The sequence below is a fragment of the Opisthocomus hoazin genome, chromosome 9 (assembly GCF_030867145.1).
Source record: "Opisthocomus hoazin isolate bOpiHoa1 chromosome 9, bOpiHoa1.hap1, whole genome shotgun sequence".
In the NCBI taxonomy this organism is placed as follows: Eukaryota; Metazoa; Chordata; class Aves; order Opisthocomiformes; family Opisthocomidae; genus Opisthocomus; species Opisthocomus hoazin.
In genome coordinates this window covers 10,938,226-10,962,497 of record NC_134422.1, presented here as the reverse complement: position 1 = coordinate 10,962,497, position 24,272 = coordinate 10,938,226, and the positions used below count along the sequence as shown (strand labels likewise).

At 59.3% G+C, this 24,272-nt stretch overlaps 1 protein-coding gene and 1 long non-coding RNA gene across 2 annotated transcripts; both read left to right on the top strand.

The window, feature by feature from the left end:
* Nucleotides 1-14,232: 14,232 nt before the first annotated feature.
* EN1 (engrailed homeobox 1) lies at nt 14,233-18,011 on the top strand. The gene is made up of 2 exons (XM_075430647.1): nt 14,233-14,896; nt 17,213-18,011. The coding sequence occupies exons 1-2, from the start codon at nt 14,233-14,235 to the stop codon at nt 17,527-17,529; spliced, it is 981 nt and encodes a 326-aa protein (XP_075286762.1). The 3' UTR covers nt 17,530-18,011.
* A 3,444-nt stretch (nt 18,012-21,455) lies between these two features.
* Nucleotides 21,456-23,280, top strand: LOC142362394 (uncharacterized). The gene is made up of 3 exons (XR_012765027.1): nt 21,456-22,162; nt 22,913-23,112; nt 23,199-23,280. It is a non-coding gene; the product is annotated as an uncharacterized LOC142362394 (long non-coding RNA).
* The last annotated feature ends 992 nt before the right edge of the window (nt 23,281-24,272 follow it).

The following is a 24,272-nucleotide window of genomic DNA, read 5'->3' as shown; positions in this document are numbered from 1 at the left end:
TCCTTAGCTTATGAATCTGCCAGAAAACACATAATTTTCCCCATCAAGGAATGTTGCTTGGCACATCTTTAATATATCACTTCCACAGCCCTCAATCAAACTAAATGATTCATCTAGCGACATCTCTTAGGCAAGGCTTTACGTGATTGAATGGTTTATCCTCACTGAAAAAGCACATGCCATTCAGTCCCACATATCGACTATAAAAGTTATAAATAACTAAGAATTATTTAGATAAGAGCTATGAGGCTGGCTTTAGCCTGGGTGACTGCAGCTGGCTCGTTTTGAGCTCCATCAGTAAAAATCAGCCAGAATTTGCCCCCGTGGGAACAGATCAGATGCTCGCAGGCTCAACACCAACCCATGCATCATATTTTATGTTGTGTTTTACAGTGTATCAGCCTTTGGATTAAGATTTATTAGTGTTGCCTTGCTGTTTAGTGGTCTTCACTCACGACGTGCTTGTTGCGTTGCAGCACTGCTGTTGCACCCGTGCCCACGAAGGAGTGGCTGGTTCTCACTGCAGACCTTTCTATCGCACCAAATCACAACCCCATGCAGGAAAACCATCTCCAGCAGCAACGCAGGTCATCCGTATCTCTGCCAGGCTGCTCGTCCTCTCTGCGTGGTGTCTCGCGTCCGTAAGAGGCCGGGAGACGGTCCTCTTCACCCACCGCTGTGCTCGAGTCCGTAGCTGCTGTTACTGAGGCTGTGCTTATGGGCTTGACCTCCTCTGGGATGGGGACGCCAACGATTAGCTTGAGGACAGATCCCAGCAAGCTGTCTGAGCCAGCACAGCCAGCACATTGTCCGGGGCACCTGGGAAGTCATTTTTCATCTGAGATATCTTCTCTCCTCCAGGGCTGGATGAATGACGTAAGGTCCCTTGGACCCCAGACAGGCGAATGGGGTTACAGCGCCGTGTGATCTCAGCTACAGTTCCCAGCCCAGCGTCCCGATGCTGTGCACAGACGTGGTAACTTGGCTCTTTTTCTGCTGAAAAACATTTGTTTGGATGTTCTGAGACTTTCTCGAGGTTGTGGACCCCCGCCGTAGGGTGTTACATGGCTTTAGATAAGAAATCTCCATATAACTGTGAGCAATGTGTCTTCTGCCGTAAATCTTTCTTCATAGTCAAGAGTGAAGCAGCCACATTATGTTTCCTTACATTGCAGCCCACCTGTTGCAAGGAAAGTGCCAAGAAAATTATACACCAGTGGGAAAGTGTAGATTGCATAGATGGCTTGGACCCAGCAAGAATCTGTGTGGCTATGGGATACACATTAAAAATCACCCCCCATCTACAAAGCTTGCTTTCTGCCATGAGAAGAGAATCCCTGGCTAGCTGGAGACAAGCAATCTGCTGGCTCAGACACCATAGCCATGGCTGCTATCTCCGCATCGAAGTGAAAAAGGATTAGCTGGGTGTTGGACAGACAGACCCTGCACGACATGGCACGGCGGCCATCCTTGGGGTGCCTGAGGCTCGAGAAACAGCCCTCTTTTGCCTGCCTGAACCCAGCAGCTCCCTCCTGCGCCATGTGGCTGTGAGTGGGGGAGCTGGCTGGCGGCACTGTGTGTGCCTGGCGATGTGGGGCTGCCCATGCTTGCTGGTACAAGCCACCCCGGTAGACAAAATGAGGGACTTGCTGTCTAAACAAGGGGTTTGCAAGTTCAGAAAAGATCTGTTGACACTGAGTGGTTTAAATGCCCTTTCGTTATCCAGCGAATAATTATTGCTAATTCATTACTTCTGAAAAGATTTTAAAAGCCCAACAGTACCTCGTTCTCTGCTGTCGGGGAGCACTTCACTCTCGCACCACGACCTGTGCAGCCAGCATGGGGATGGATGGGACCTTCACGGGCACGGGGTCCAATCCCCGCTATTCACTTCCTGCCATCCCCTTTCCAAGAAGGATCGTCTTTCACACACCCGTGGTGTTCATCCCTCCCACTTCAGATGAGAAGTTTCTCCTGGAAGTCTCTGCCACAAGGGCTGGAGATGGCCCTCCCATCTGTGGCATGCAGGGCTGCACAGCCCGCCGGCAGCTTCTGCCCTTGCACCCACACTGCCCTTCCCCGGCTTCTCACAAAAGTCCTTTTGCTTTGTGTTTCTCTGCCGTTGTAGCACTGTCGCCAAAGGAGCCCATAAAACCAGCCCCGTGCGGCATTCGCTGCTGGTGCCCCAGCACTGGGTCTTCTGTGGTGACACCAGCCCGGGATCGCTCCCACGCCAGCGACGCTGGGGCAGAGAGCTTCGCTCCTGCAGACTGATGCTTACACCCACACCCCGGCCTGAGCTGTGTGTGAGAGGGGAATCCCACAAAGCCGAAAATACAGAAAAGAGAACAAAAATCTCATTCAGGGCGCCAACAGCTCGGGAAGCGGCTTGGCTATCCAGCACAGCGGGAGGAGCAGCGGGCTGGGGTGAGGAGCAGCTGGGCTGTGATAGCTGGCGAGAGCCACAAGATGTCTCTGGAAACCAGCATTTGGACAAAAAAAGGCATTAATAACCCCAGGAAAGGGGACGGGCTCCTCCCCTCGCAGTGCGCGCTGAGCCCTGGCAATGTGCGAGCCGGGGAGCCCGCGCTTGGAGCACCGGAGCTGGGACAGCCCCGCTCGCCGAAGCCACCTCTCCATCACCATTTACTCCGGGCGAGAATTTGGCCCGTGAGATTGCACCCGTAGTGTTTCTTGACGGCACGGATGAGAGTTGTGGATCAGTAAATCACTGGTGGATTAAAAACTGCCTTGGCTTCTGAAGTCGCGGGGCAAACAGCAAAGCGTGCGCATTGGAAACCAGATTAAAGAATAATCAGAGTGCAGCAGGAAACAGTAAAAGCAGTGGCAGGCCTCTCGGGGAGCCCTTCTGCCACATGTTCCCTGCACACCAGAGCAGTGTCTGCATGGCTTCGGATTCCTCGGGGTCCGCGGGGCGCAGGGCAGCAGTGCCTGCAGCTGGCTGGGGGCTCAGCACCGGCCCTCTCAGCCCAGAGCAGCGACAGAGAATCCCTTTCTCCCTTGGGGTCCTGCTTCTGCTGCGGGTCACCCCTGGGAGAGCTGAAGGAGATACTTTCAGCTTCTGAGATGGTCTCTGTAGGCAGCATAGGCCTGGGTTTGTAACCGCCGAGCGTGCTAACTCCTGTGGAGTTTCGCTACCTACGCCGTCACCCGCGGGGATTGAGGAGCACGGAAAAATCCCGCTGCAGCACACTCACAGATGGACGTTACGAGAAGGAACTCTCTGTCCCTGACACAGGGAAAAATCCCATCGAACGCGACTCAAAGCTCAGCAGAACGCCTGCAGGTCCTGGTCCTGCATCCGTGTCAGTCAGTCGGGGAGCTCCTCTCCCTTTCACCAGCTCCTCTTGGCTTCCTAATAAACAACTAGAGAATCGTAGGGTGGAAAAGGCCCATATAAGTGTAAAGTTGTTACTAAGAAATAGGCAAAGCACAGTAACTAGTGACTCAGACAGTTTAATGTGAGAAAACAAAGCTGTCCTTCAATGGACCACATAGAGAGACAGCAGTTACTGTAATCTGGAAAACCTCTTTAACATCCAACTGAAAATGTGTGGCAAATAAAATCCGTTGCCCACCAGGCTCAGTGATTCCAAGTATCATTTGTTCTCAGATTTGTCTTCCTTCTTACAAATCAGAAGACAGTCATTCAAATTAATAACAAGCAAGTTATGGGGTTAATGGGATTTTTAATGAGCTGTTTCTGGTTGGGGGGTTGCCTTTACAGAAACTCCACTACCACACTGTTGAATGCCAGTGTTCAGCACGAAGGCGATGTGGTGAAAAGCCCATTAGTCTAAATCTGCCTGAACAGAAGGACCAAACTTTGTTCTTGCGGTGTGTTTAGGAAAACTCCCCCAGGACTGAGCTGTCGTTGCATCACTTCACTCGAGGCACATATATTCAGACAGAGCTGGACAAGAGAAAAAGACATAGTCAGTATCTGTGGCATGATTAGAGGAAGGATGGCTGTTGCTGCACAACCAGCCCAGCAAAGCCTGCCCTGCGGTGGGTGAAAGTCTTCCTTGGCCTCTCAAGAAGAATTTTAAAGCCATTTTTCCCACAGAGGCCAGTGGATTTCTGCCTGGTGCAACTACACGCAGAGGCACGAGGGTGCTGGATGCCAGGGTGACATGTGGGTGCCAGGGCCAGCCCCCCTGCGACGTGCCGGTGGCTCTAGCAGGGCAGTCACGGCGGAAAGGGTGGCTCGGTGGCAGACCCGACCGACCGTGCTCCAGCCCTGCCCGCAAAGGGCATCCTCAGCCTCTGCGCCCTGAGCCTCCCCACAGCCACGGGTCTGGTACCAGGCGAGGGAGGTAAGACTCCCCAGGTCTTTTTCATACAGATTATGAAGATGGGAACTCGTATATCGCTGCTTTCCCATGAACCAGATTAAAAACAAAAAAAGGAAATTAAGGTAGTTCTTCCCTTCATTACACAGATAGGGAGCTTAGAGTTGTTCTTACCAATACGAATGTGTAGTAATCAGACCATTTGGAGCTGTTATTGTGGGAGGTCACTGAGATTTAGTAGGACATTCCTTGATGATGCTCATTTTGACTTCTACTTCCTGGTTTGTCTGAGATGACTACTCTTTTTGGTCAGAAAGGACCAATTTCCCTCCAAAACTCTCTGTGACTCTGAAGCAGAAGACCTGATCCCAAATCACTACCCCTTCCAAGAAATTCTTGCCCCAAAGGACCAAAATCCCACAGCACATTTAATTTTCTGCACACAAAAAAAAAAAACTGTGGTGCTTCATTTGGGATCCATGTCTCTCAGGATGTCTGAGCTGAGGCCTCGGGCGGCTGAGGGATGTTGCATGTCCAGCTAGAGGAACCCACCCCAGCCCGTAACAACCCTTCCCACAGCCACGGCTTTGTGCAAAATGACAGAGAGGGTAAAACGGCGAATGCGAAATCTCCTGAGTGAAAAGGAATTAGTAAAACCCCATATTCATGAAATATTGAGAGCTAATTATATGTGCATCGGAAACCTCTGGGGGAAGGGAGACGGAGGCCTTTCATTAGACGGTAACTGGAACTTTTTCATCATTTGTCTAGCTCAGGAATGTAAGGCTGCTGTCTGGAGAGGGATGTGGGATTTGGCTGCAGGGCTGGGTGTGCAGGTGAAGTGCCATGCTAGCGAGTATTTCTATTGTACTCTGGCACGTCTTGGAAAAGGCTCTCGGCTGTAGCTGGTAGGTGGGGCTGGGTGCCCCAACATCCCGGTGCTCCTGCAAGACCTTGTCAGTCCCATGCACCACGAGGAATCGTTGGTCCCGAGTAATTTTTCATCTCCATTCCACCCAGCTCCCAGACAGATACGCAGTCCCATCCCATGCTTCAAATCTGATCACGGTTTCTGCTGGAGGGCGCAGACCCCAGGCTCTGCCAGGGGGTCTCCAGAAGGTTCAGTTCCTTTGCTTCTGGTCTGCTCTCTGCCTTTGCAACCGAACTGAACGGCTAGTTATTGCCACTGCACCATCGACCAGATTCAAGAACAAGATCAGAACCGATGGAGAAGTGGGAAAGTTTTTATTGTGGAGCCAGATAGGCATGCGAAGGACGTGCTGCCCGCCGCACGGCCAGCAGTGCTGGGCAGCCATGGGGCAAGGGGTGGAAAGCAAAAAAGGGGGGAAAAAAGTGGCTTGCAGCAGGTGACGGAGGGTGTTCTCTCTCCAAGCTCTGCAGCAACCTTAGGCACAAGGATGACTCAGGGAAAGCCGTCTCAGCTCTCTGCCTGCTGCCCCTTGCACGGGTCCCTCTGGCCAGACCCCCTGCTCCTGCTTCTGTAGCAGAATTGCTTTCCCCCCCGCCACCTCCCGGGGGTCTCGGCCGGGCAGGGACGCGGGTCTGTCCCCATGCAGGGCAGCAGCCCCCCGAGGGCTCCTCCGCGGCTCGCTGCTCCGGGCCCCCCGCCCGAGACCACGCCGAGCCCCCGCACCCGAGCACCCCCCCGCACCCGCGGAGCCCCCCACCTTGCTCCCGCTGCGGCCCTCGGCGCGTAAATCAGCGTTAAACCCGTTCCCCTCTCTGATCCCCGGTGCCACAGTCTTGCTACTCCCCCAGCGCGTTTAGCTACCACCTTCTGTCAGAATGACACAGCCCGACACTTCATTTACCCGCAGCTTTAAAGAGAAGCAAACCCTGGCAGGCCGGTGTCCCCCCGATTCGCCTGTTTACCCCCCGATCCAGATATCATTATGAATTGCGATTTTCAGGCTGCTGCTGCTGTTGCAAACACCTTCTCAGCTGCTCTCCCCGGGTGGATAAAAATTCCCCCCCCCCCGAGCAAAGGGCAGAGAGCAAGAGGCTGCAGCACTTGCGCCGGGTTTTATTTACTTCTGCCGTTATTGTTATTATTATTATTATTATTTTCGAAATTCGGAGCGAGTAAGGTTTTCAATTGCTGAAATAATTTCCCGGGAGAAAGGTTGCTTAATCTGTTCGTGCGTTATTGACTCGGGCTCCAATATTTGGCTTGCCGCTTTTTATCGCAAGAAGATCACGTACGAGGTGTCTTTTGCATAACAATTTTTAAAGAGGACACATCCTTATATCAAAAGTGGACGTGACTTGAATTTTGTCGGCGTTTGTCCCTAAAATGACCCAATTCCGGCTACTGCCACTGGGCAGCAGTAACATTGCATCATTTCTCCAGGCAATAGACTTATTTTGCTTTACTCTCTGCCCCTCTCCCTGTCCCCCCCCCCCCTCCCCCCCCGGCAACACGTACTTTTAAAGCTGATTATTTTGTCTCGCTGCGTTTTAGCCCTACGCGCAGAATTTTCTCTCCCTGGGAAGGGATGAGCGGAGAGGAGCGAGCCCGGCCCGTCGGGCCAACATCGCTAATTAAGGCCGAAAGTTCCCGTGCGAGGCAGAAATTGCGCCTTCAACGAAATTTGGCTGTGGGCCGCCGCGGAGAGCCCCCGGCGCCGGTGCCTGCCCCTCCAGCCGCCTCCCCCAACATCATTTTCCCCGACGAGGATCAAAAGAGCCCCCCCTTCTCCCCTGCTTTCTCACATCGAAACGGTGCCGCTTCCCAGCCCCACCGGTCAAGTTAATTCCGGAACAAAGGAGGACAAAAACACAAAGGGTTTCTCTTCCCCCCACCCCCGGCTCTCTCCCCCTCTCAAACATCCCCGGTGCCTGTCCCCCGGCCCAGGACCCCCACCTCCCCCCCACCCCGGCATCGCCTCCCGGGCCCGGCCAGGAGCCACGGCCCAGTGGGGTGAGGGGGTGGGGGTGTGAAATGGCGGAGGGGGGCGGCGGTGGTGAGGGGCGAGGGGCGCGGGGCTCGGCTCTCCTCCAAGGCACTGCTAGCTCTGAGCTGCCCGCAGACTTGGGGGGGGGGGGGGGGAGAAATGGGGAGACCCATGTCCCCCGGCACCGGGGCTACAGTTTGGACCTCGGGGTAAAAAAAAATAAAGGCTGGATCATCTTACCCCCCCCCCCCCCCCGGGGTTGTATGGGCACAAGGCTCCTGTCAGGTGGGCTGGGAGAGGGGGGCACCTGAGCGACGGGGAGAGCACCCCGGGGAGCATCCTTCCACGCGAGGAGCTGAGCAAACTTCCCACGGAGGCCGTCCCGCTGCTCCCGGGCAGGGGGGCTGCAGGAGGAACCCGGGGGGGGGGGGGGGGGGTGTCGTGCCCGTGTGCACCCGCGAGCAGCTACACCTATTTGCAGACGCGTGTGCGCAGGGGAGTATTCCCCCGCGGTCCCGCCGCACCCGCGTTGGGACGCGAGAGTGGGCGCAAAGACACGCACAGAAGCGCTGCGCGCGTGGGTGGGGGACACGGGGTGTCTGCGTGGAGTTGGACGCGCACCCCCCCCCCCCCCCCGGCAGAGCAGCGGGTGGGCGGCGGTCCCGCGTGTGCCCCTTTGTCAGCCAAAAACGCAGAAGGCGGGGAGGGGAAAGGCTCCGCTGCGCGAAGGACCCCGCGCCCACTCGCAGTGGGAAAGTCTCGGGGGGGGGAGGGGGCTGTTCCCAGCCGGGGCCGGGCGGCGAAAGGACCCCCGACCCTTCCCGGGGCTGCACGGCTCCCCGGGCAGAGGCAGCAGCAGCGTGAGGCGTAGGTAGGGAGAGCCGGAGGAAATGGAAAACATATTTAAAAATGTAAATGGGGTTCGAGCCAGCCCGGCACCCGTGCGAGGAGGGAGGGGTGTGAGGCGCACGCCGGGACCAGCCCGGGGGAGCAGAGCCGGTTGAGGACCCAGACCCCGCCACGAAACTTTCAGCCCCTGTTCGTAAAGTGTTCAGCGAGGGGACAGGAGCGTCTACCCCGAGGTGGGGTAGAGCCGCGCTGGGAAGCACCCAGGGTAACTGGAAGCAGATTGCCGGGGCGGCAGGCGGGGCTGCAGGCAGCCGGCCGGACCGCTCGCCGGCCCAGAGGATGCGGCTGCCCCGCGCCGGTGCGCTCCTCCCTGGGCAGCCAGCGAGAATCCCCGCCGGCAGCCGGGACCCTCCGAGGCAGCCGGTCCGGGGGACCTGGGCTGCTGGCAGCGAGGTAGGGCGGGCGGCGGGGGGGGGGGGGGCTTGGGAAGCAGATGGGAAGGGGTTTGCAGCCAGGCCACTGGAAAGCAGCGAGCTCTTCTCTCTCCGTGCTTCTCTCCTCTCTTGCCTTATTTCCTTATTTTTATTTTTTTTCTTTTTTCTTTTTCTTTTCTTTTCTCTTTTCTTTTCTTTTCTTTTCTTTTCTTTTCTTTTCTTTTCTTTTCTTTTCTTTTCTTTTCTTTTCTTTTCTTTTCTTTTCTTTTCTTTTCTTTTCTTTTCTTTTCTTTTCTTTTCTTTTCTTTTTTCTTTTCTTTTTCTCTTCTCATCTTTTTTTCCTTTTCTCTCCTGCTCCTTTTTTTTCTTTTTCTTTCTCATTCTTGTTTCCCTGTTTTCTATGCTTCTTTTTTTCTTGTCTTTTCTGGCTTTCTGTTTTTTTTTTTTTTAACTCTTCTTTTCCTCCTTCTTCTTCTTTTATTCTTTCCTTTCGCTTTCCTTTTTTATTTCCTTTTCTTTTTTCTTTTCCGTTTTAATTTCCCCTTTTCCCTATCCTTTTTCCTTTTTCTTGTTCTCTTTATTTATCTTTCTTTTCTTTCCATTCCATTTCCTCCCTCTCTTTGTCTTTTTTCTTTCTTTTACTTTATTTCTTTTTTTCTTTTGTAGGAAAAGAAATAAACCAATAATACCGCTAGGAGTAAAAAAGACAGTTTTTCCTCCCCTCCTCAGAAACTTCTGCTGGCTGTACTCTTCTCCGTCCCCCTCGGGAGGTGGGGACAGACAGTGAAATAAATAAAAATTGAATCTTTCCCTGAAGTTCCCCGTGACTTGCAAGCCGGGCTGCATTGCTGGGGCGGGGGTGGTCCTGGGCGGTAATTGATTCGTAACCGGTCGCCAGGACGCCAGGGCACAGCATCCCCGGCGCTCCGGGAACGTCTCGGGGCAGAGGGGCGGCCGCGCCACCCGGGCCGGGGTGCGGGGTGCGGGGCGGGGGCGACGGCTCCGGCCGGCAGCACCGGGCTCTCCCCGCAGCCCGGCCCTCCGCTCCAACAAAAACCACCCCGTCCTCCTTCCCCTTGCCCGCCCTCGTACCGGCAGAGATTTTGAATCCCAGAGACGGGAACCTGTGCCCCGAAAAAAGTTTGGAGCGGGGCCGCTTCCAATACCTATTTACCAACGAATTACACTGCTATTATTGCTTTCAATGAAGACTGAATCCCCAAGCGATAATTGAATTAGTCTATTGAAGAGACTGTCAGGTACAATGACGTGGTATATCCCGCGCATTTCCCAGGGTCTATAGGCTTTGGGGACCCGGAATGTATAGTCTGACCTTACAGCTCATAATAATAATGCTGCGCTTGTAGCAGAAATCTATTCGCATTCACTTTTAACAAAACCTCTGGTCAGCCGGTCCCTGTAGGAAGGATGAAATCTATTGTATTAGAACAACTCATTTATGTCCTTCAGCAAAGGCCCCAATGAGATCTGATCTAGACCTAGAAATAGGATTACCACAGCGTATATTAACCACGTTTCTATACTTCCTCCTTCCTATAAGGGCGCCGAGGAAAAAAAAAATAATGCAAAGGATTTTTGATCCGGTTTTAATTTTGTTTTCAATTTCAATTCCGAACCCTCCTCCCTCCGATGGCCTTCCTCGAAAAGAACAAAAAGAGGAGAAGAAGAATAAAAAGAAGAAGAACAAGAAGAAAAAAAAAATAAACAAAGTAAACACAACGAAATCGGAGAAATTATTTCTCCCGGCTTCCGAAGCGGCCGCGGGAGCCGCAGGCGGGTATCGAGCGGCGGGAGGGATGCGGGCGCCCACCCCGCAGCTCCACGGCTAGCACCGGGGCTCCCAGCCCGGCCCCCCGGCCCCGCAGCCCCTCGGCTGCTCCCCGCCTCCCGCATCTGATTTTCAGCCTCCCCGCGCCGGGACGGCTGACTCAAGCCCCGGCGCCGGTGGGGATCCCCGCCGGGCAGTCGGACGGCTCCGGGGCGCTTCCGAGGGGCGGGGAGGGCCGCAGCCCGGCCCCGGCCGGCGGAGCCCCGTCGGGGGAGCGCGGGGTGCCCCGGCCCCGCTGCAGGCTCCGGCGGCTCCGCGGGACCAGACCCCCCCGACGGCTGCGGGCGCGGGGCTGTGCGGGGCCGGGCCCCGCCGGGCGGAACCCGGCGGCACCCGCAAGTTGCGGAGGGAACTTTTTCCTAAACCGGGACTATTATTTGGGTTTGGGGTTTGTTTATTTTTAATCTTCCGTCCTTAAAATGCAGTGCGGACACATTACCCCGCTTACCGTAACTACCTGCTAGCCGCGGGGTAATATTTATCTATATGGATAGGAAGGGTCGCGGTGGGAAACCCCCCCCCAGCCTGGCAATATACATCGCCTTTTCCTTTAACCCCTCCTCGTTCATCCAGCCGATCCCCCACCCCCTCCGCGAACAAACCCACTCAATTTATAGAGAAGGCTTTAAAATCCAGAACAGTTTCTAGCAGAAGGGAGGACCTCGGATGGAATAATTCCACCCCCCCCCCCCCATACGCGTACACACACACACGCACACACACACACGTCGCCAGCCCCCCCCCCCCCCCCCCCCCCCGCGCTCAGGAAGGCAAATTAAATAGTTAAACGCTTCGATTTCTCTCTCTCTCCCTTTTGTTACCCAATTTTGGAACATTTAAGGATGGGTGTGTGTATTGTATTCAATAATAAAAGCTATAGGGCCGCCAGGACATTTATCATCCTATTACTGTAACAAATCCGGGCTCCCAATACATGAAAGGTAAAATGAATTACCGACGTTAAGCCGTCAATAAAGTCATTTCTGTAAATGGTGTCTCCGAAGGACTGCGGCATTATTCAACTAGCTTTATCAGCAGCTGGGAAATTACGTGAAGAAGCTCGCAGCGTGTAATATGGCCCTGCTTACTTTGATTAAGCGTCTTGCCAGGGAATAGTGACAGTGCTTTTGACCAGGTTTTATTCGCCGTCCTGTGATGAACGCCAAGCTGATCAGGCGGAATGAAGAGTAATTAAAACCTATAAATTATCTTTTGCAGCCCTTCTCAAGGCGTCTCTTGCAGGAGAGATAAGGCAGCGAGCCCCCATTTACAGCTCTGAAAGGGACCGCGGCTCACAAAGGCTACGTGGCTAAATGGGATATTGATAGTGTCCTAATTAGAATTTAATTAAGTACCCACGCTCGCTTTTGGGATAAAGATTTCAATTTTGCTAACTTAAATATAAATAAACCCAATTTCGGTGCGAGTAAATGATATGATATTGTGAGTGCCGGGGGTGGGGGTTTAACGTTCATTTAATTGCGGATGAAGCTCTTGATTCCAGGGCCGATTGCGTTCTGCCGGCTATTATTTTAGGAGATCATTGTGCGGTTGGCGGCAACCGTTCTGTAACGCTTCCCCGGTACGGAGAATAACCGAGCGTGCCTCCTGCAGCCCCCGGTACCGGCCGCCTTCCCGGCAGCGGGGCCGCGGGCCGGGCCGATCCCGCGGAGGGGAGCGCAGCCCTGCGGCACCGGGCACCGGGCACCGGCAGCGGCACCGGTACCGGCAGCTGCAGAGGCACAGGCAACGCAGCCCGGCCCGCCGGGAAAGGCGCGGGTACCCACACGATGCCTACAGCCGTGCACGTGTAGGATATAGGGGCAGCGGAGCGTCAGGCCCTACCGGCCGCCAGTTTTTTTGGGGGGAAATGGGGGTTATCGGTCCCCCCGGGAGGAGAAGGCGCCGGGGACCGCCCGGCCCGCAGCCCCCGGGAGCGCGGGGCCGGCCCGGAGCAGGTGCCTGCGGCCAGCGGGGAGGGGGGGGGGGGCGGCTCCGGGCACCCAGCTCGCCGGGACACCCTCCCCCCAATCCCACCGTGTCGTGTCAAGTGTGCCCCCCACCCTCCGCGCCCCTTCGTGCGAGCGCCGGCCCCCCTGCCCCCCAGCAGCCCGGCCCGGGGCCGCGGGGAGAAGGTACCTGCGGAGCCCAACGAAACCCAGACTGGGGCCAGGCCGCTGTATATTTTTTTTTTTTTAATAAATATTTTTAGAAAGCCGCAGCAGTGCTTGAAAAGCGGCTTTTCCTTCCCACCCTGTAAAACCCTTCAATTTCTCCTTCTGTCTCATCACGTCTCCCGAGGAGCTCGCTCTCTGCCAGGATTAAAAAAATAATAATAAAAAAAATACCGAGGGGGGGGGGAAAAAGGCAACAAACCGAACCCAGACAAACAAACAAACATCAGACAGCGGACGGGGCAGCGCGACGCGAATTCAGCTGCGAGCTGGCGGCTGCGCTGCTCGGTAAAACAACCCCCCCCAAACCCCTCAAACCCAAATAAAGGAACAAACCAGCCGGGCGGCTGCAGCCGCCAGCCCAGCGCACCCCGGCGGTCGCTCCGGCCTTTAATATTATTATTATTATTATTATTATTATTATTATTATTATTATTATTATTATTATTATTATTATTATTATTGTCTTTTTATTCCTCAAAAAAAAAGTTTCGATTCCGGGACACCCCCCGCCCGCTTGCCACCTGCCCCCGCCGCGGGAGAACAGAAAATAAAGAGGAAAAAAAAAAGGAACGAGCGCACCCACGGATGATTTTTGGGGTGGGTGGGTTATTCTTGGGGGGAAGGGGCCGTCGGGCCGCGGCCGGTGGGCGCACCCCCGCCACCGGCGCCGGACGCGTTGCGGCTGGGAGCGGCCGTTTGCGGGGCTGGCCGTGGGGGGGGGGGGGCTGGGGGGTACGACCCACGCTTGGGGGTGCGGGGGGCGAGGTGGGGGTCCCGTCCCGTCCCGTCCGGTCCCCACGCGGTATTCACGGCGGCGGGCCCGGCGCTGCCATTGGGCGCGGCGTGCGGTGTCAGCGGCGGCGGCCGCGCGCCATTGGCCGCCCCCGCGCGCGGGGCCGCCTCACGTGCTTCCGGTGCGGGTGAAAAAAGTGTGGCCGAGGGATTTTTTAGGGAGAGTTTGTGGCGCGGCTGGAGCTGCCAGGGAATTCGGCCTTTTTTTGTTTTGGTTTTTTTTTTTTTTTTTTTTTAAAAAAAGGGGGGGGGTGGGGGAAAAGGAAAAAAAACCAAAACAACAAAGCCAAAACTCAACCGAAAAAAAAAGGAGGGGGAAGGGAAGGGGGGGAAAAAAAAGAAAAAAAAGAAAAAAAAGAAAGACTTTTTTAAAAATACGAATAAGCCGGCGCGGAGCAGCAGGCTGGCGGGGCCGGGCGCCGGCAGCCCGCGGCGGGGGCAGCGCGGAGCCGGGGAGATGGGCAGATCCTGACGGGTTTTCGGGGGGCGGGTTTGGTGTGGGTTTTTTTGGGGGGGGGGAGGGCGGCGGTGCTGAAGCACACCTTTTTGGGTTTGGGTTTTTTTCCTTCTTTTTTTTTTTTTTTTTTTTTTTTGCTGGTGGAAATATAAGCTGGTCGGGAGAAGGGGGAAAGCAGCCCTCGAGTGTCTCCCCGGTTTTGGATCCATCCGTGCGAGGGGGAGGAAAAAAAAAAACCACCCCCAATCTCAGCTCCAGCCCAACAAGTGGATTTTATTCTTTTTTCTTCTTTTTTTTTCTTTTTTTTTCTCCTTTTTTTTTTTTTTTAAATTTTTTCCTCCCCCTTTCCCACCCCGCCACCCACCGGCAAAGTGGGGTGGGCGTAAAGCGGGGGGGTGGGGGGGTGGGGGGGGAAGAGGCAGCGATCTCCGTGGCGGGGGCTGAGCATGGAAGAGCCGCCGGAGGGGCACGGCCACCGAGACGCGGCGCCCGGCCCGGCGAGCAGCGGCAGCGATGGCGAGAGCGTCCCGGTGTCCCCCAGCCCCGCGCCCGCCTCCCCCGCCGTCCCCTGCCCCCTGCCCCGCCGCCGCCACCCGCCTCCCCCCCCGCCGCCGCCGCCCCACCGCACCACCAACTTTTTCATCGACAACATCCTGAGGCCGGACTTCGGCTGCAAGAAGGAGCCGCCCGCACCGGCCGGCGCCGGAGGAGGAGGAGGAGGAGGAGGAGGCAGCCGGGAGCGGGACGGAGACCGGGGGCAGAGCTCAGGTAGAGAAAACGTCAACCCGCTGCTGTCCCGGCCGCCCAACCCGCCCTCCCTCCTCTGCCCGGACTCGAACTGCCGTCCCGACGGCTCCGCGCCGCCGCCCCCGACCGCCGCCGCCAAAGCCGGCCCCGCCGCGGCGGCAGCGGCGGCGGCGTCGGGGGCGGCCAAGCCCCCCTCCGAGGGGGCCGAGACTCACCCGGCCAAGTACGGGGAGCACGGCAGCCCCGCCATCCTCCTCATGGGCTCTAATAATGGAGGACCTGTTATCAAGCCCGACTCGCAACAGCCGCTGGTGTGGCCTGCCTGGGTCTACTGCACTCGGTACTCGGACCGGCCGTCCTCGGGTAAGCAACCGCGACGCATCTGCCAGCTCTTACTGTCGTGACAAGGTCGCGCCCCCCACCTTCCCCTCTTCCCCCCCTCTGCCTTGGCTCCCGGCCTGCTGAGGACCTCGCGTGTGGGGGAGGGGGGTGGGTGGGAGGGGGTCCTGGGTCACCCGGGGCGAGAGGAAACGCGTCCCCGTCCTCTCCCTCACCTCCACCCCCCAGTTTCCCAAATTGGAGCGTGACGCCGGGCCCCGATCCGGCCGTGTTTCGCTGCGGGGAGAGACCCCCGGCCGTGCCCCCCGCCCGCCTCGCCGCAGCCCGGGCTGTGCGGCAGCGCGGAGAACAGCGGCAGCGGGCTCGGCTGCTCCCTTGTTTGGGGTTTATTCCCCCCCCCCCCTCCTTATTTTATATGTATTTTTCCTGGGTGCTGGTGGCCTTTCGGGGGCGGCGGGGGGGACAACTCAGCCACCCGCTGCGCGGCTGCTGGAGGCGGTGCGGGGCTGTGTGTGTGTGTGCGTGCGCTTTCTCGGAGGGCGAGGAAAAAGGGTGATTTGTTTTTAGGAAGGTGGCGGAGGAGCCGTTTCTGGGGCCCTGCACAGCGAGGCAGGGCCGGGCGGGCCCCTAGGCCGCGGCTGCCGGTGCTCCCCGCCGCGCTCCGGGGCCCGGCTCCGGGGGAGGGGGGGCATGTGTGTGTGTGGACGCTGCTCGGCCCTGCCGGCTCCGGGCCCCCTTCTCACGCTGTTCCCGCTCCCCCAGGTGCCCCCCGGCAGCCCTGTATTTTCCCACCGTTAGTTTCTCTTTTTAATGTGTTTTTTTTTTTTTTTTTTTTTTCGGAAAGAAGCGGAGGGCGAGGAGGGAGGCTTCCCCCGCGGCTCCCCGCGCCAGCAGCCGGGGATCTGCCGGTGCGGCCGGGCCGCGGTGGGCTCCCCTCTGCCCGGCCCCGCTCCGCTCCCCGCCGGCGGTCGATGCGGCGTGATCGGTCGAGCCGTCTCCATCCCCCGTTATTGACACGTCCGGCGGCTGGGAACTCAGAAAAGCCGCTTTGATTGACTGGGGTGATTGACGGAGCGATAGAGCTGTCAGACGGGGCGGCCCCGGCTCCCGGCGCGGGGTTTTCGCTGCCGATTCCCGGGGCCGCCGGGCGCCCGGCCTTTTGCACCGCGCTTTCGTTCCCTTTCCTCTCCCCTTCCTCCGGGAGGAGAAATGATTTCTGCGCTGCCCGCTCTCCCCAGCCCGGAGCGGAGCCCGGCTCAGCTCGGCCTCGCTTCTTTGTTGTGTTCGGAGCTCCCCGGCCGCTTTTCCCGGCTCCGGGGACGAGCGGGCTGCGGGCGGTCGGAGGAGCCGGTAACCCCGCTGCGAGGTGCCGGGGCAAAACGATTCGCCCTCCGGACCCCGGCCTCCTCACCGCCGGGACCCCGTTCTTCTTCTCCCCGCCGGGAGACCCCCGGCTCCGGGGACGGGCTGCGCCGGCAGCGGGGCTTTCGGCCTACTCGGCGGCCGAGAGCCCTCGCCGGCTCCGGCTGCGGGGTGCTGCGGGCCCGGGGCAGCTGTCGGGGGATTTTCGCAGATCCCTTTCTCAAGGGCTCCCTCCCCTCTCCGCTCCCCCCGGGCCGGGCCGGGCTGCAGAGGGACCGGGGCTGGACCCCCCCTCGGCCGGGCGCTGCCCCCGGGATGCTTCCGCGGCGGCGTTTCACCCGGTCCCAGCCCGGCTCGGGCATGGGGCGGCGGGGGGGGGGACACACAGCTTTCGGCGGGGGTTCACGGAGGGAGCTGCAGGCGGGGCCGGGGGTCCCCGGCAAGGACCGGCCGCCGGAAAGCCCGGACGACCCCGGCGGCGGCGGGGCTCCGGGGTGGCGACGGGGACGGTGTGTTTGTGTCCCCCCCCGGGGCCGGGCCGGCCTCGCGGAGGGGCTGTAGCCCCCCGAACACAGACCGTGGCAGCCCCTGGCCCGGCTGCCGCTGCCGGCGGCTCCCCGGTGCCAGGCCGCGGGGACCCTCGGCCCCGGCTCTGCTCGGTGCCGGGCCCTGGCCCCGGGCCGTGCCGGGGGAGCGCGGCTCGATCCCGTCGGCGCCCCGACGTGTGCCGGGGCGGGGGGCGAGCGGGGCCCCGCTCCCCTCGGCGGGGCCGGGGAGACGGGAGATGCGCGGGCGGCTCGGCCCCGGCCACCCCGCTCCTTCCCTCCGCCGTGCCGGGGTTGGGGGGGGCGGTGGGGAGAGACACACGGGACCGACACAAATCCGCCCGTCGGCCATTTTTCCGGCGGCGGTCGGTCGGTCTGTCGGTCGGTCGGCGGCGCGGCCCTGCCCAGCGGCGTGTGTGTGCCCTGCCCGCAGGCCCCCGCACCAGGAAGCTGAAGAAGAAGAAGACGGAGAAGGAGGACAAGAGGCCGCGGACGGCGTTCACGGCCGAGCAGCTGCAGCGGCTGAAGGCGGAGTTCCAGGCCAACCGGTACATCACGGAGCAGCGGCGGCAGAGCCTGGCGCAGGAGCTCAGCCTCAACGAGTCCCAGATCAAGATCTGGTTCCAGAACAAACGAGCCAAGATCAAGAAGGCGACGGGCATCAAGAACGGGCTGGCGCTGCACCTCATGGCCCAGGGACTCTACAACCACTCCACCACCACCGTGCAGGACAAAGAGGAGAGCGAGTGAGGCCCCCCCCAGCCCCGCCGCCCGGCAGGCAGACAGGTGCTGTTTAAAAGCAGATCTATTGTCTATCCATAGTATAAGGACTGCGATTTAAGGAAGAAAAAAAAAATTAAAATAAAAATACGAACGCTTACAAAAAAAATTATCTCTATATAGCCAAACAGCATATGACCTTGTATATATTTAATTTCAGGTAAGAAATATGTGTAGCGATCTCTATTTGCTGGACAGTTTCTGTCTCCCCTTCTCCCTCTCTCTTCCCCTCTCTTTTGTTCGTTTGTTCGTTTTGTTTGCGTTCCCCTTCCCCCCCCCGATGTCCGTCGCTCTTGTTTTACAGTAAATGTCCGACTTTCCTGATCTTTCGTTTGATCTTATTTTTTTTTGTGTGTGTGTGTGTGTGTGAATTTCTGTCGCTCTCTTTTTTTTCCCCGAGGAAAAAAAAAAATTCTGATCCACAGACTGCGAGACTGAACCCGCCGCTACAAGCCAAAGATTTTATTATGTTCAGAAATCTGTAGTCTGAAATAAAGTGTAGACTGTGTTCAGGATCCAGGCTGGCTGTAATTCTTTATTTTAGTGTATGGATGTTCGTATATATATATACACATAAATTTTAAAAATAAATATATATATATACATACACGATACGCTGCGTGTATAGTGCCATTTTGGTGGCGCATTTAGGTTTTGTTTTCGATGGATCAGTGCGGCAATTTTTAAACCGCTCATCCCCTGTTTAAAACCCTGTCCGAGCCCTTCGATTTTCTTTTTTATTTATGTATTTATTTATTTTTATTTTCTACCCTCTTAAAAAAAGAAATTAATTCTCTTTGGCTGTTGCGGTCGTGCCTCGCGTTACACATCTCCCCTTTTTAACAAGAAATAAAAACCGCCTCGTAACAATAGTAATAATATGTCACCAGCTCCTGCAGGAAAAAAAATATGCCCGGAACCGCCTGGACGTTCGGAGCCCCGGGAGGTGTTGGAAAGGGATTTGCCTGGCAGCCCCACGGCTCGCTGCGAGAGGGTCTGCTCCCCCGCTGCGTGTCCGGCGGGGAGAGGGCCGGAGACGTCGCCGCTCCCCGCTCGCGTTCTCCCGTAGGTGTGGGAAACGCGGGGTGGCAGGGGGCCGGCGGGACCCCCGGCCTGCCGCCCCCGCTCCGCTTTCCCACCCGCCCCCGGTTGCGGTCGGTCCCGGGAGCGGCTGCTCTTCTCCCGTGGCTTTGTCCGTGGGCCGTCGAGGACCGCCGTGCCTGGGCCTGGCGCCCACCGGGGATTTGCGTGGAGCCGAGGGCGGGCGGTGGGGGTCCGCTCCCCGCAGCCCCTGCAGAGACAGGGCGCCGGGGCCGACCATCGGCTTTTCCTCTCGTTTCTCCTCCTTTCGCTTCCCCGAGGCCGCAGCCGGCGGGGCGGGGGGGAGAGGCGGGCAGAGCCGGAGCCGGGGGGAGTTCCGAGCCAGGGGAGCCCCTCTCCTGCATCACCCCCCGCGCTCCCGGAGGCCGTGCCCGGGGGAGCGGGGCCGGGCGGGCCAGGGCGCGGAGGGGGGCGAGCGGCTGCACACCCGGCCGGCGCAGCCTGCAGCTCCGATCACCTCTGCAGCTCATCCCCCCCCCCCCCCCGCCCCGTCGGAGGCATGAGGGGGTTTCCGTGTGTGCGAGGAGAAGGGGAGCGGCGGGGGGGGGGGGGGGGGGCGGTGGGAGATGGCCTCTGCCATTTTTGTTTGCTATTTCACCATCTCTGCTTAGCGCCGCGGTCAGCTGTCACCGAGCGGGAACGGAGGGGCACGCCGGGGCTCCCCTGCCAGGCCAGAGCCCCCCGCTCTCCGCACCCACTCCCCCCCCCATCCCAGCGCATCCAACCCCAGCACATCCCAGCCCGGCCCTCTGCTCCCCTCCGCAGGCCGAGGAGCCGGGACGGCTCGGAGGGCGTTAGATAAATGCGCAGCGCCATCTAAAGTCCTGCCTGCCTTTCTCCCTCTCCTCTTCTCCATGGGATTGGAACTGAAACCGAAATCCTCGCGCACCGACGGAGAGAAACCCTCCCGCCACGGCCGAGCCGCGCCGCCCGGCGGAGAGCGGCCAGACGGCTGCGGGGCGGCTTGCAGGGCACGGCCGGGGGCTCCCCCGTTCCCCTCCGCCGGCTGCTCCCCGGGGGAGGCGGGGAGACCGCCCCCCCCCCCCCCCCAGCTCCCGTCTCCGTTCGGTTCTCCACCTCTGGAGTGCACCCGCCGCGAAACGCGGGATTTCTCCTTAAAAATCGGGCGACGGATCTTCCCCGGGAGCCGGACCCGGCGCTGCCCCGCCGAGGGACCGCGGCACCGGCCCACTCCGGGTTCCCGGGAGGCGGGTGGTGCTGAGGGGGGGGCTGCCGGACCCCCCGCCGCCCCCCGCCCCACCGGCAGACCCCCGGGCCCGCTGCCTACCTGCGGCGGGGGACAGGCGCCGGGAGCGGGGGCCGCAGGCGGGCTGGAGGGCTCCGGAGGAGGAGGAGGAGGGTGAGGAGGGTGAGGAGGGGATTGCTCAGCCGCGGGGTGTCCGGCCGAGCTCAGCTGAGCCGGACAACTCAGGAATAAAGACGACGGGGGAAATATAGGGCAGATTAAGGGGAGCCTAAAGAGGGTTATTTAAGCGAATCAGGCTTTTTTTTTAACGTAATTATGCTTTTAGGATTTCTCGGCGAGAGCAGCTGAGCGAGGCGTGTGAGGGGACTGGCGCAGGTCCGCCCTCGCTGCCTCCACGAGTGACCTCCCATCCTGCGTGGGTGCCAGGGACAGACAGCCCCGCGGGGGATGCTCTCCGGCTGGCGGTCGGGGGGACCCTGGCGTGCCCACCACCCCCGGGCTCAGCGACAGCCCCGCGTTGGGCTGCGGGGAGCCGAGAGGTGAGAGCAGGAGCCGCTCGGCCCTCCCCGTCGGAGGGGGACCAGGTGTGCGCGGAGGGGCGGGGGGAGGCCGGGGACAAGCAGCGGGGCCCCCGGCCGGAGAACTGGAGGGGGCGGGTGGGACCGGGGAGCCCGAGCCCAAGCCCCCGGAGGGGACACCCACCAGCCCAGGCGGAAAAGCCCAGGAGGAAAAGCGGTATCCCCCGCCCCCCCCGGTGAGTGCCGTGGGGCTCAGGTCCCCCGCACCCCGACTCTCCCAGCGCGTTTGTGGGGTGTGAATGGCAGACGACCCCCCCCGCCCCCTCGGCAGGTGGAAGGACGCACGGACGCTCGTTTCTTCCCCCAAAGCACGCCGAGAGCAGGTCACAACCGCTTCCACGACCCCGGCTCGACGACCGCCCCTCCCCCCCCAACTCCGGGCCGGCGCGGCCCGGCGGTCTGCTGCTTTGCATATGCAAATGAGGCGCGGGGGAGGAGGGAAAGGCCACGCGTGGTTCCCCCCCCCCCCCCCCGTCTGTCCCCTCGGGCCGGGACGCAGATCCCGCTGCCTCCCGTCACGGAGCTTGTTCCTTTGTGCCGCCTTTCGAGGAATCAAAGCAGACACGGTTGTGACACGTAGCCCGGCGGGTCAGAGGTCAGGTTTCACAATCCCAATTACAATGATTTCTAATGATGTTTATCTTGCGGGCTCCGACGGCTGGGAGCTTGACAAGAGGGCTCCGCTCCCCTCCTCCCCTCTGCTTGGAGGGGCCTTGGGGGGTGTGGGGGCCCCTTCCTCGCCTCCGGCCGGGGGAGATGCGCTGCCCCCGGGCGCCGAGCGCCGCGTCCGCCCTGCCGAAGGGCCGCGGGGGGGGGGTGGGGGTCGGGGGGGTCCGGCAGCGGTACCGGGCTCCCTCCGGACCTCCCCCGCCCCGGTGCTGGAGGCCACGCCGGAACTGAGCCCGTGAACATCACAGTGAATAGTTACCAAGGGCTGCACCTCTCCCGCCCCGTCGGGTAAGGTCCGAGGCAGCGCTAACAAGTGACCAAGCGGAGGTAGGAGCTCTGCTCGCCAAACAGGCGCTGGTGTTTGTCTGTCCGGAGCCGATTGTTGCTGGGGGAGGGGGCGGGGGGGCTGTGGGGACCGGCTTTGCCCCGGCCCCCACCCCCCACCCCCCACCCCCGGCCGCCCCAGCCGCGCCCGAAGCCGCTGGTGGGCTCCCGGGGGGGCAAGGGGGGAGGCAGGTGCTCCCAGCGGGGAGCTCACTCCGCGCCCCGGGAGGGTCCCACAACCCTGGGCAGCCCCCCCAGCCCCGGGGCTCCGGCTCCTTGCTGGCGAAACCCGTTGGATTTAACTTTTCTTTCGTCTTTACAACAAATTAACGCAGAGCGGCGGGCGGATCGAAACACGGCTCAAACGGTTTCCGATTAAATGTAAAACAGTTTGGAAAAAGCTTTGCCGAATGGAGAAGGGCTGACATTTGGAGAGGAAAAAAAGAAAAGTTATAAATTCTGAGTTTAAAAAAAAACCCGAACCTGAAACTTTCCCTCCGTTGGGGAGCTGGACGCTTCGCGCCCGAGCCCCAGCGCCGGGCTGGCTGCTGGCAGCGCGCAAGGTGCATCTTCACCCTCTGCATCAAACGCCTTCCCAACAGAACTAACAGAGTGTGTGTAAACCCGGGGACGGAGCGCTTTCTCCCGGCTGAGTAAGCCGGGGAGCCAGACTTTGCTGGAATTAGCAGCCCTTTGCTCCGAGGTCCGATCTTTCCCGCAGCAGGTGAGCAACCCTTACGTTAAACAGAGTTTGTTTGTTTGTCCTTGGTCACTTGGTCAGTTTGGAGCTGGCGAGGATGCGATTAAAGAACTTTGTTCGGCGCGGCAGCAGCGGAGCCGTCGGGGCGGGGGGTGAGGGGGCACGGGCCGGGGCTGCCGAGCCGAGCCCAGCCCGCTGCGGCCCACCTCCGTGGCCGTGGGGGGGGGCGCGGGGGACACCGGGCGCAGCCCCACGCTGCTGCCCCGGGGGCACATTCCGGGTCGGTTTGGGTTTTTTTTTTTTCACTTCTTCCCTTTTCCCTTTCCCAACCTCGGTTGGAGCCGCCGGGCTCGGAGCAGAGCGGGGTCCCGTCAGGAGTGAAGGCAGCCCCGACGGCGGGGTAGCGCGGGCAGCTGCTCCCCCTCGCCCCTCCACGCACCCCCCGCCAGGCTCCCAGGGAAGCTCCGCAGTTTGTCGGGGCCGGGCAGACCCCCCCGGCAGCGGTCACCAGGGCACAGCTCGGCCCAGGACCCTGGGGGGGGACGGGCTTGGAGGACGAGGGGGCCGGTCAGCACCCGTCGGTGGGGCTCCCGCCGCCCCCACCCGTGTCAGCCGGCCCGGGATCTGTTTCCTCGGGTGGGTGTGAGAGGGGGCTACGCTCGCCGCCGGGCCGTGCCGTGCCGGGCCGGGCCGGGCCGTGCCTCCTGGTGCCGGTGGAGATGCTCCCCCCCCTCACACCCCCTTACCCTGTTTCCCGGCCCCGGGCGGCCGCAGGCAGCCCCCCGTCGGGGACCGAGGATGGGGGACCCTGTGGGGGGGGACACCGGCGCTCTCAGGTGTCCCCTCAGGACAGCAGAACTTTTAAGAAGTAGCTGGAGAAGGAGAGGCACCTGCACGGCCTCGCCAGGCTGCGGAGATGTTAAGCTTAAACCCGAAAATTTGGAGTGGAGGGAGCCAATGAGGATTGCGCTCCGGTGGGTCCCCTCGGTTATGAAAAGATTGAAGAAGGCACGGGAAATAATATTCACTTGAAGACCAGCCCTGTTTTTTTTTCTTCCAGGGAACAATGCGTGCCTTATCTCCCTCCGAATAAATAAATCAGAATTGCCCGACAGTTACCCGTTACAATAAACTTGACCAGATCTTCCAACAATTAGTTACGCGTTCTCTCTGCTCTGGTAAAAGTCTTGTTAAACGTGATGAATGTTAAAATAAGATACCCTCGAACACAGTTTGCAAGGTCTTTATTGGAAAAGTAGAAGTATTTAAGCCTCTTGAGGAGATGAATCCGTAATGAAAGAGGATGTCTGGTAAAAGATAAGACTAGTGATAGCACTAGATTCTCAGATGCCAAATGAAATACCAGTTGGATCGTGCCTCTTGGTGTTCTGCTGATGCCCTGGTGCAGCCTTTAAAAAAAATATTAAACGTGTACACTTCGACTTCAGGAGCTGGGAACTGACTGGAGCAGCAGTTTTGCTGCAGAGAGCTGTCAGCCTGGCCCTTTCCATCGGCAGCTTCAGCCGCCTGAAACGCTGTCCGGGAGGGTCGCACCTCGGGTACCGCAGTGCTCTCCTCTTAGGGGGCTTCTGCAGCAGCACCGGGACCCCAGCTGAGAAGGTGCTTCCCATCAGGCAGGGCTGGGGGCAAGCAGGTGCTGCCCATCAACCCTTGGGAGACAACAGTCAGCGCTGTGAGGCTTGATGTGGGGCTTGCTTCTCCTCCCTTAGCAGAGATGGGGAAAAAGAGCTTTGAAGCTTCCTGATGCCAGCTCCCCATCCATCAGTTACTGGTGCTGCTCACAAGAGCTTTGGGCCAACGTTGTAGTCAGGGTCATCCATGGAAGCTGCCCCCAAGACATGGACTTGCAAGGCAAGAGCAGAACAGAAGACTCAAGCAGCAGCACCAAGACCTGGCACCAGGAGACATCCTCCTGGCTAGGAACCAGGGTAGACCTTACCACATCTGAGGACCTTTAACTGGATTAGAAAGATGATTGGTATCTTTTTTTGCTGTTGTTCCCTGGGAAGCGTTGAATTTTCCCTTGGGATCTCCCCATTTGTATGTTCCTAGGATATTGACGTGTGCAGTGAGTCCTGGGCTGGAAGGTCTGGTCCTCCCTTGTGCAAAACAA

Excerpts from the sequence above, each read along its gene's own strand:
- EN1 (XM_075430647.1), top strand. The coding sequence starts at position 14,233 with ATGGAAGAGCCGCCGGAGGGGCACGGCCACCGAGACGCGGCGCCCGGC. Across the intron at positions 14,897-17,212 it reads CTCGGACCGGCCGTCCTCGG|GCCCCCGCACCAGGAAGCTG; the intron begins GTAAGCAACCGC and ends CCCTGCCCGCAG.